Here is a 10,610-nt window from a genome sequence, read left to right as displayed (position 1 = left end):
GGGGGGCGCCTCTGTCTGGACAGTGGTAGTTATTCTGGAAGACGGGTGGTGTCAGCAGAGCTATGCTTCGTTAGGGGTGACGCGGGTGAGTGTGGTGCTATGGGGTAGTTCTGTAGACAAAAATTCGAGAAACCGAGAAAATATGAAGAGTGATGGTGCTTGTATCGGCCGAGATATCCCTAGCAGAACTTTGAATCATCTTTGAAGCAACGAATTTGAAAGAGAATCGGTTCCTGAGGAGGCGCTCTAGGTTTGATTTGATGCGGCAATGGCCCTGAGAAAGACATTGCGTTTAGGACAACGGTTTGGCAAATTATGGGCTGCTTACCGTAGGTACACTGTAATGTTTCAATGGAAGCGGAATTTGGGCCCCTGTAGAAATATACTAAAGGTCCGAAGTCGGTGTCTTCCAGCAATAAAGGGAGGTACCTAAAGCGTAATCGGCTTTGCTTGCCAAGCCGGCCATAGCAGACTGCCAAGACGAGAGAGCGCCGCTGCAGACAGCACCGAGCTTTGCACAGTCACTGACTTTGCCATTCGTCGTCTCCTTCCCTCTCGAAATCTCCCATATCCGACCACATTGCAGGCGGAAAATACAATCCACCTCCTTTACGGCCGCCTGCAGTTGCAGCAACCGTTTTACGAGTGAGAAGCTGAGAGTGAGAGCACCACTCCATCTTCTGGCTTCCTAGACGAGTCTCCTGTCCAGAGTCTTGACCAGATGCCGTGGTGGCAGTAGGTAAATTAATCATTCAGAAATAAATGCTGATGTACTTTCTCCATTTATAGATCTTTGTTAATAGAGACGTCTCCTGGCCTTACCTACCTTCCCTCACCAACGACAATCCGGTGGACCAAGCCGTCACGGGGCCTTCCGCCATGGGAGCGTCGAGCATCATCGATGGAGCTCTATCAGAAAATTCAATACCCGCGCCCCTGAGTAAGCTGCGGCGTGCCCTGAGCGAAAACTTTGATCTTGTAGGGCAGGGCAGGGCAGGGCAGGGCAGGGCAGGGCAGGGCAGGGCAGGGCAGGGCAGGGCAGGGCAGGGCAGGGCAGGGCAGGGCAGGGCAGGGCAGGGCAGAGCAGAGCAGGGCAGGGCAGGGCAGAGCAGGGCAAGGTTGTTGAGTCGGCTGGTATTATGACTCTGTCGGAGCAGTGCCGTCTGATTATTTGATTTTTTGCTATATCGCAGTAAATGCTTGGCTGTGTACATCTTAAATAGTTTGTTCGTGGTAAATGTACTGTGGAAGTCCCTCCTCGAGAAAAGCCTCCGTGAGCAGACGAAATAAGACACTTAGCTATGGGAAGAGTCTGCATACCGTGTGCCTGGTGCCTGTTGTACCTGGTTAGTTGATGGAGCTGGAAATTCACAACGATAGGTGGAGAGTTTCGTATATGTCTGAGCTTATTGATCCGCAAGTTCAAGCTCTATTCTACGACACAGAAAACCACATTTTACGAGCACGGTATTTCACAGACGCCACTGCTTCATAATGCTGTCTACTCCAGTAATTAGCTACCAACTAGAAGTATATATCCCGTGCGTGCCCGAACGTCGGTCCTCGATGTGGTGAGATGCGAGAATGACGCTGCCTTGAGTGATTCGTTGAGTAGATTCGCCTTGTCTGAGGTGGCCCAGCCCGGCAACACCATCGTTGAGATTGCTCCAGGCCCAGACGGACCTGGAGCATTGTCTGGCGGACAGTCTCTCCCCTCTAAAAACAATAACTCTTTCCGGCAGTCTCATCGCTGGTCTCCGAGCCGTCTAGAAGGCGACGGTGGGGTTGCGGTGAGGGATCAAGGCCAAGATGATGGCGTGAAGGTAGGACTCGTCTCGGCCATAAATGCCGTGCGTGAGCAAGCCGACAGATCCGTCAGTCGGGTTGTAGTCGATGCCGCGGTGGGCCTGGTGGTGGGCGAGGCCGAGGTCGTATCCGAAGTGCATGAGGTGGCTCATGTCCGAGGGGAGGTAGTGGGTAGCAGTACGGGCCTTGCCCATTAACTCGCCGCGGTCGCCGCCCAGGACGACGATCCATGAGAAGGCCTGCAGCTGGCCGCCGTCGCCTTTGCCCTCGCCGGTGTTCAGGCTGTACGTATCCCACTGCACGCCGCCTTGGATGCCGACCCAGTAGTTGGCGTCGGGGCACAGGTCGAAGACGTGCCGGGCGCGGTTCCAGGCGCCGAGGAAGGCCACGCCGTCCGATAAGGGCTGGCTGTCCACGCCCGGGTTGGCAAGTACGCCAGTGGCGCTGAAGGTGGCGCTAGGGAACACGGAGCGGAAGCCCTCCAGGGCCGCGTCGATCTTGACGGGGTTCAAGGAGCCCACGGCGATCTTGTAGTGAGGGGGGGTTGCCCCGCCGGTGTTGTTGGTTCCGCTCATGGTTTTGTTTGTTTTGCCGCTTAGGGTGGTGGCGTAGAGGTTTCGTGTCTAGTATAGTACCTAGTGGCCGAGCTTGTCTGGATGTTTCTTGTCAGATTGAGATTCGGTGCCGGAAGAGGAGATATAGAGGATAGTGGCGAACGAAACCAGCAGTTATCTAACAGGGATATTTGTAGGCGTTCACTCGGCTTGGGCTCCGGCTGAGACCCCCCGATTTTGTGGAAGTGGGGCACGGGCTTGCTTGATATTGGCCTCCTGGCCACGCGCACAGAACAACGGCATTATCACAATAGATGAAAGGCTCTAGGATAGAGGTAAGCCCGGAATATCCTAGTGCTACTGGTGAGTGGTACCCAGGACAATGGCGTCATACGCGCCATGGTCCCCGGTTTTAGCGCCTCCTTCGAAGAGACCTCTGATTGTGCTCGCCCCTGGCTACGTGTAGATATACTGGGTGTGGCACCTGAAATATCATTGTCTTTGTGGCGGTGACAGCAACTGCTTGGGAGCACTGGATGTAACGTAGGCTGAGGTCATTGTGAAGCCCAGAATGGGTGGCAAGAGTGGCTATCCACGCCATTACAATGTACCGGCATCACTCAAGCGAAAAGCTGGCTAGACTGGGAATCATGACGAACGCTCCAGCACTCGATACTTGTGCTTCTGATGTCCGTCCCAGGTTGATATCAGTGGGGCGGGGGACGATTTGGGGTATCATGGGCTGGAAAGAGGTAAGTTGGCGTACCCTCCCCCAGTGTTAAGCCTCTGACAAAAAAAATCAAAGAAATCACGAGGCTGGAACATTGGCCCCGCTACGAAAGACATTGGACATACCGGTACGCCGAGGAAAGATTGGGACTCGCAGCTGCTAAATGGTGTGCCCCGCTTGGTGGTAAACCCGGGTTTGATATCGATATCAGACGATGGCAGACCGAAGCCCGTAGCCTGCGGGTAAAAGTTTCTCAGGCCTGTTGCCTGGCACTTTTCTATCCCGTCACGCCGCACATTTTTTTTTCGAGCAGACCATTTTTTTCAATCAGCACAGTTTCTCTAGCAGCACGTCGAGCAAGCATCAGAAAATCAAATAGCAGAGGTAACGTTAATAGACCACACCGCAGCCACAGACGGCCCGCCGAGGGCTCCTGACCCGAGAGATTGCTGCTCCCTGTGTACTGACCATTCTGCTCTGGGTGCTATCAGACATCTTGCCCGCAATCTTTCTACTCGACACCACCCGCCGCCCTCTGCTCTTACCCTACCCCAGGCCCAGATCCAGGTCCAGGTCTCCAATGGCTTCTTCCAACCCGTCCTCCTCCTCCTCCTCTGGCGCCACAAGTGCCAGAGGAGGAGGAGGAAGCGTGGTGCCTATCCGTCGCGCTGCGGGAACCTTCTTCCAGCTGCTTCATCTCCCGGTCGAGCTCAGGCTGGAGATTGGCGACTGCCTCGACCTCAGCGACGCCATGCACATGGCCAGGAGTTGCCGGCAGCTGCGCGACGAATACCTCCACATCGTGTATCGGCGCGACGTCTGGTCGGCCAACCCGCGGGCCCTCACCTTTGCCGTCATCCAACGCGTGCCCAGCACCATCACGCGCGTGCTGGCGGTCCTGCCGCCTCACCCCAGCAACATGTCGCTGGATCTGGTCCGGACCAGCGACCGAGTCGAGCTGATTCCCCTCATCTGCGCCATCAGGACGAACGACGACGACTTCCTCTTGTTCCTGCTGCAGAACGGCGCTGACCCCAACGCCAGGTCGCCGTCCTCGCGCCGCAGCGTGCTGGGCACCACCCTGCACTTCGCCCTGACACCGGTGCTCCTCTGCCCGGAGAGCGCCATCACCGCCATGCTGCTCCACGGCGGTGCCAACCCCAATTCCTTCGTCCGCAGGCGCAGGCGCATGCCGGCCCCCGCCGCCGCCGTCTCCAGACTGGCCGAGCACCCGCTCAGGCTCCTGTTTAGCGCCTACGCCACCCGCGGCCCCTGCCCCGTCCACCCCGAGAGCCGCTGCCTGCTCCGCATCGTCGGAGCCTTCGCTAGCGCCGGCCTCGACCTCAGGGGCGTCGTCCCCGCATCCGTGCTTCGCATCTGGCTCGGCAAGCTCCCCAACCACGGCCAGAATCCTCTGCGCCACGGCGTCCACCGCACGCTGCTCAATCGCCGTGTCCCCGGGTGCTCGTTCGTTCCGATCGCGGGTGGTTCGTTTACTTTTTAACCTAAACTAGCCACGCTGGAAGAGGAATAGACGGCGATCAGAGCGTGGCGTCAAGCCTCGAGGTGTGTGCTTTGCAAAGCAAGTCTGAGTTTGCGTGGGAACATGTTTATTAACCGTTGGTCAAAACAGGTTCCTGTGTGTGTATTTTGTGTTGTGGCGGCTCTCCTAATCACCCCATCCTCCTTCGTCTGTACTTTTGTCTTTTGCTTCTTGAGTAATTAGGAGGCATGGTACATGGTCACGGAGAAAGGGGCGGCTTTATTTTTCAGGGGCTGTGCTTTTATCGCCTGGATCGGGAGGTTTCTTGCAGGCGTTTGGTCGGGACGATACGATACCCCTGCGCTGTGTCTGGTCTTGGTTTTCTTTGGCTGGATTTTGTTTCTTTCTTGTCTTCGCCGGCTCCTTTACTGCCTGCCTTCGTTTCCTTGTTTCTCTTGCTCTTATTGTCTGAGATCATCCAAGGGTGCGAACGGTGGCGAACGGTGGCGTACGGTGGACTGCTAGCTTTAGATACGCTGAAAGAAAAGGCTACAAGCGGGATAGTAGTTCGGGTTTCTTTTTCATTGTACTTGTGGTCTGGTTTGTCCTTTCTCTCGACGGGACGGCATTGTGTTTGCCGAACGGGATTGAGTGTTGTTGAGCGTCTCCTGCCTTGTTTTGGCTCTTCGTTTCATCATCGAGCGGTTTACTTGCAAACGCAAGCCGTAAACCAGGGTTGAATCATGTATAACGATTCCTTTGTCATTGCGGACCTAGTTATTGGAGCTAGGAGATACGTGACTAGTAAAGACTAGCAAGAAAAAATGAGTAGATACCTAGGGATAAGATAGACGCACGATAAAAAGCCCAAAAGAAAGGTGGAGAGATCCGCCTGCTTATCCCGGAACGCAACAAAATGAGCGTGAGAAAGCATAGCGTGAGAAAGCATAGTATTGCAAGCCGGGAGGCATTTGCTGTGTTTTCTCGGTCGCCAAGATTGAAATCTCCAATTCTCAGCTCAGGCCCAGGGGCTGTTCCGGACATGTATCTTGAGAGTGTACGACTCAAGGCCTGCAACAACCGTCTTGGTGGTCGATATCGACACAGAAATTGCGTGTTGTTTGAGAAGAAGCTTGGGGTAATCCTTGTACGAGCTGATAAACAACTCTTCACTAGAGTGATCGTTCACAGTAGGAGTGCAGGTTACTGTATCTTCGTTCCCGTGACCGTCAATCTTTGCCCACGGCTGTACTTCAACTATGCGGTCGTCGGAAGTGTCTGTCAGCGAGCTGCCACTGATGTTTTGTTGGCGGAGGCCGAGACTTATTCTGCACAAAGGCCATTCAAAGTTCTGCGTGTCGTATTTTGTCGATGAAAGCTTTGGCACAGCGGCTAGCACGGTACCGAAATTTGGCTCGTAAGTTCCACCCTGAATGGCGAGGTTGAAAGAACCTTTGAAGCTCTCGTGGTTATCTGTGATGAATGATTGACCCCTTGATTCCCAGAGATGACCCGGGGACTCCTGCCCGATGGCTACTTCGTGGTGGGTCCTATTCGCGAGCTTGACTTCGAATCGAGCGGCAAGGCGCTTGACAAGAGCCTCTGAATCTGCCTGTCGGATCACCTTTGGTATGTGGATCGTGCTACTTGATCCGTGTGCCGCGGCGAATCCAGAGCGCGGAATCGCGACAGGCTGCCGGAAGCTGTGGCGCACGTAGTTGTGTGGGGTTTTCACCAGTCTGATAAATACAGAGCCATCAGTCCCGTCAAGCCGCTGCCTAGCCATGTCGTAGCATTGCAGGTCCATCAGGATGTCAATCTCCCCGTTGCCGAACGTCCCAGGATAGCGAGCAGCAGAGATCTGAACTCCCTTGTTGGTCAGGGAGAAGCTGGCTGGAGCCAAAAGCGGCGATATTTCTCGCTTTATTTTATCACAGTATTTGAACTCGTCGGGAGACAAGGCAAACAGTCCCCGATATTTTTCGTCCGACTGGGAAGTCCAGGAGAAGAGTGAGAGGTCGGTGCTTTCTTGGATGATGGCCTCCTGTAGTCTGATGAATGACTTTGCTCCCTCGCCATAAATAAGAGGAAGATGAACATCAAAGATTCCGAAGAGGCAGTAGGCACGGTCCTCGATACGAGTGGTCCCGCGGTCGGCGGCCCACGACATACGTTTCGCCACCGGTATCGACGGCAGCAGTCTATGGTTGAGCAAGACATCAGCGTCTATGCGGGTGATGGACGACAGAAGCGAGGTCAGAGACGCTTTGGTGCCCCGGGGGGCCCAGGACGCGTCGTAGAACTCAATAGCGCACGGGGCAATCAGCTCCTGCAGTGTCCAGCCCCGACGGAACCAACGGCACGAGCGGAAGTCGTCGTCGTCCGTCGTCGTCAAGTCGGCCAGGTACACAAAGCAGACCTCAGCCTGCGCATACCACTGGAACATGGAGTTGATGGCCTCGGAGAGCTCGGCGCTGCTCGACTTGTCGATGCAGCACGTGTCGACCCAGGCATACCGGATGCCTCGGTCCTTGGCCAGCTGGCATGTCTTGGCGATCTTGCGGAAGCCCGGCTTTGACATGCCATGACCATAGTCCCCGGCGCTGCCCATAAAACTCCGGAAAGTGACTTCCTGATCGTCTTTCCAGGTGTGGGAGAGGACGGCGTAGGGGTGAGACTCTGGAACCCTGACCTCCTTGAGCTCAACCGTGTCGGTGTCGATGAGCCACATGTTTCTGTCTTTGGCTGCGATGGCAGTAGAAGACGCCTAGAGGTGCGTTTTTGATGAGTGCATGGATCTCGTGTCACTGAGTTGGCAACGGAATGTTGATGGGGACACGTCTGGGCGAGGCTCTGGGAAGCGCTTATCGCGTGCGTCCCCAGGTAAGATCCGCATGAGCGGCTTTTCAGCTGGAATCTCGACTCATGTGAGCTGGTAACCATCAACTCATCACCTGCATGAATACATGTAGCTAACTCGAAAGGGAAATCAGAACGCCACTAGCCATGCACTTATCCACATCTCTGCAAATATTGTGTGTCAGATATACTGTAATGGTAAAAATAAAAGGGGTTTTAAGATCTTGTTTCAATCCCGTCTCCTCTCTGGCTGATCCAGGGAGCCTTTAATATAGTACAGTGGGTGGTGATAATAGGTGGCGGTAGTTGGTAAGCATGCTGACAAAATCCAGCCTAGTTCTTTCTACCCCTTTCCATCTGACATTGTGTATTTACATCTCTGCAAACACTGTGTATTCACATCTCTGCAATACTGTTGTCTAAAGGTGTGAGGGTTGGCTACTAACTAATGAATCATCAATAAATCCACAACTCACAGGACGCAGACCATTATCGATAATAGAAGAAAATTTTTACTCTGGGACAGACTTGAGAAGGAAATTTGAACTGGGATAGCCTGCAGCCACAGGCTATGGCCATTACAAGTACGAAGGCTAGGGCAAGAAGAAAGTGTCACCCTTCATAGTAGTCAAGTCTTATACTCCTATAGTACAAACAGCTCGAACGCAGGGTGCCGGCTAATGTCTTGAAAATCGTTAAACTCACTGTAATAGCCCTGAAGATCTCTATCTCCTTGCACTGTGAAAGGTGGTCCTTGCTTCTCGCCTGAGCCTTCGTACTGTTGCCCAGACTTCCAGGCAACCGGCGTCTATTTTGTTTCCTAGTGCAGCGGTAGCTTACGACAAAAAGAACACGAAAACGAAAATAAGAACGCCACAAACCATGAGGATACTGAACATGTTAAACCAGCAACGCTATTATTTCTAAAGTAGTATACAAGATAGTTTCACACGATGAATACATCGTACAGAGACGGACAAGCGACAGCCACTCCGCCATCGAACCATGCACGATCTCTCCCCGGATTTTCCCATCAGACAACCAGCGGCTATAAGCTCATCCACCCGAGCCCAAGCGCCGCGCCGGCCAAGACACCAACCGCCACCTCCTGACGACCCGCCGCGCTCGTCGGCGCCGTCGTAGCCGCCGCGCTCGTGGCGGACGAACTGCCCCCAGTCCCGCTCCCACTCTCCGTCCCAGTCCCAGTCCCAGTCCCAGTCCCACCTCCACTGCCACTCCCACTACCTCCACTCCCGCTTCCACCCGCAGTAAACGGCGCAGCCGACGCGCTGACCAGCAAACTCTGCACCGCCGCGAGCACATCGATCTGCTCGCCCGCGCCGGCGCCAACCATCTCCGCATCGTCAACGGCAACAAACTCGCCGCTAGCCCAGTAAAAGCCGCAGGCACGGCCGGACGCGCCCCCAGTGCATTGTGCGGCGGCGGCGGCGGCGGACGACTCGAGCACGGGCAGCACGGAGCCGGTCAGCACCGCTGGTGCGACCTGCGCGGCCGACGCCAGCCAGCGGTGCGCGAGGCCCTTGAACGAGCGCATGTCGCTGGTGCAGAGACCGTGCCGCAGCTCGCACGCGACTTCGTAGGCCGTGCCGTTGGGGAAGAAGGTCGACAGGAGGGGTGCTGTGAGGTTGGTCAGGCGGTCGAACCAGGTGGTGGACTTGCCGTTGGTCTAATTAGACGGTTCCGTCGTCAGCTTTCTTTCTCTCTCACTCTCTCGTCCCGCTTTAGCTAAGGATAAATGAGTGCACGGGTAGGGGACGTGCGTAGTTGCACATGAAGACGTACGTAGTTGTACATGAAGGCGGCGCCCTGGACCAGGAGCGTGGCACTGTACGACAGCTGCAGCTTGTTGACGTCGGTGCAGTTGCGGTCGGACGTGGCGCCGTCATAGACGGCCCAGGTGGCGTTGTCGATGAAGCCGACCTTCTGCAGCCACTCAAAGGTGGACGAGGCATGGTCGGCATAGGTCGAGTTGCCCGTGAAGCGGGCCAGGCGCGCGCTGAGGCTGAAGAAGCAGGCGTTAGATGCAGCTGTGATTCACGTCAGCTTGGCTGTTCCTCTCGGAGTCTCGGACAAGGCGAGCAGCAGCGAATGGGTGAGAGGCGGCGCACTGTTCTTGTAGTCGTAGCCATTGTTGACGAGGGAAATCTGCCAGCGCAGGCCGCCGCCGCAGATGTGGTCGTTGCGTGCCGGCGACGCCAGGTTCTCCCAGACATTCTTGGCCATGTCGACCCACTGGGGCTGGTCCTGGGGCGGGCTGGGGAAGCCGGTCTCAGCGGCGCGCAAGGCAGCGGCGCCCCAAAAGCACTGGTCGTCATTGCCCATGCTGGCCGTCCAGTTGGTCGGCATGAAGTTGTTGTAGGGGCCCTTCTGCCACAGCAGGCCCTCCGTCACCTGCGCGTTGTATGTGTCGTCGCCCGTGAGCTGGGAGTACTCGATGAGCGTGCCCATCAGCGACGAGCCCTGCCACCACCAGTACGGGCCCATGTCTGCCACCGGCGGCCCCGGAAGCAAGCCGGGGATCTGGCCCGTCTGGTTCCCCTTGTAGAAGGCCATCACGTCGTAGGCCAGCGTGCGCGACGATGCCAGGATGTGGTCGCGCGAGTCGGTTTGGTACGGCGATTTCTGCGCAGACGCAGCCGTAGCCGTCCTGCCCAGGATGAGCATCACCGTGCCGGCGCGCGCACCGGACCAGAAAAACGCGACCATTGTGGTGGTGGTGGTTGTGGCTGGTTCGACGTTCTCGCGTGAAAGTCGCAACGGTTAGACACTCTCGCGTGAAAGTCGCAACGGTCAGACGTTGAAAGCTGAAAAAATATTCAAGGGGAAATCCCGGGTTTGAATGTCAGTCATCTTTGTTCCTACCTAGGGTAAGCAGGGTGTGAGCAAGGGGTTGTGTGGGGCGGCTCGCGATTGCGCCGCTGATAATTCTTAACCGTTGGTTATGCGCCCGCACTTCTGGGCTTGGCTCATCCATCAATGGCCACTGGAAGAAAGCTTGCCCAAAATAATTCTGGTGTCTGACGCCCGTATTGGACAGAGAAGTGGCGAGGTAGTACTGTACCGGGTAAGACGAGCTGTCGGGTAATTACCCCTGAGCTCAGCCACAATCCAGGCACGCTAGCACCCCTGTCAACAAAACAAGCCGTTGAGCCCGGTC

General features: G+C 55.8%; 4 protein-coding genes across 4 annotated transcripts; 1 reads left to right on the top strand and 3 right to left on the bottom strand.

Moving 5' to 3' along the window:
- Window positions 1-1,766: 1,766 nt before the first annotated feature.
- Window positions 1,767-2,381, bottom strand: B0T26DRAFT_742271 (inosine triphosphate pyrophosphatase-like protein; the record flags this gene model as incomplete). The annotated part of the gene is made up of 1 exon (XM_060444082.1): window positions 1,767-2,381. The coding sequence occupies one exon, from the start codon at window positions 2,379-2,381 to the stop codon at window positions 1,767-1,769; it is 615 nt and encodes a 204-aa protein (XP_060295078.1).
- Window positions 2,382-2,931: 550 nt separating this feature from the next.
- Window positions 2,932-4,594, top strand: B0T26DRAFT_678046 (uncharacterized protein; the record flags this gene model as incomplete). The annotated part of the gene is made up of 4 exons (XM_060440175.1): window positions 2,932-2,967; window positions 3,061-3,112; window positions 3,166-3,332; window positions 3,500-4,594. 4 exons carry the CDS (start codon window positions 2,932-2,934, stop codon window positions 4,592-4,594), a joined length of 1,350 nt encoding a protein of 449 aa, XP_060295077.1.
- Window positions 4,595-5,896: 1,302 nt separating this feature from the next.
- On the bottom strand, window positions 5,897-7,659 carry B0T26DRAFT_813563 (heterokaryon incompatibility protein-domain-containing protein; the record flags this gene model as incomplete). The annotated part of the gene is made up of 2 exons (XM_060447336.1): window positions 6,441-7,659; window positions 5,897-5,965 (listed from the first exon to the last, which is right to left on the bottom strand). The coding sequence occupies exons 1-2, from the start codon at window positions 7,302-7,304 to the stop codon at window positions 5,897-5,899; spliced, it is 933 nt and encodes a 310-aa protein (XP_060295076.1). The 5' UTR covers window positions 7,305-7,659.
- Window positions 7,660-8,480: 821 nt separating this feature from the next.
- On the bottom strand, window positions 8,481-10,117 carry B0T26DRAFT_648614 (glycosyl hydrolase family 76-domain-containing protein; the record flags this gene model as incomplete). The annotated part of the gene is made up of 3 exons (XM_060438015.1): window positions 8,481-9,119; window positions 9,236-9,480; window positions 9,562-10,117. The coding sequence occupies 3 exons, from the start codon at window positions 10,115-10,117 to the stop codon at window positions 8,481-8,483; spliced, it is 1,440 nt and encodes a 479-aa protein (XP_060295075.1).
- Between the last annotated feature and the right edge of the window lie 493 nt (window positions 10,118-10,610).

This window comes from Lasiosphaeria miniovina (assembly GCF_030549165.1).
Source record: "Lasiosphaeria miniovina strain SMH2392-1A chromosome Unknown B0T26scaffold_5, whole genome shotgun sequence".
Taxonomy (NCBI): Eukaryota; Fungi; Ascomycota; class Sordariomycetes; order Sordariales; family Lasiosphaeriaceae; genus Lasiosphaeria; species Lasiosphaeria miniovina.
This window is presented reverse-complemented; position numbering and strand designations above follow the sequence as displayed.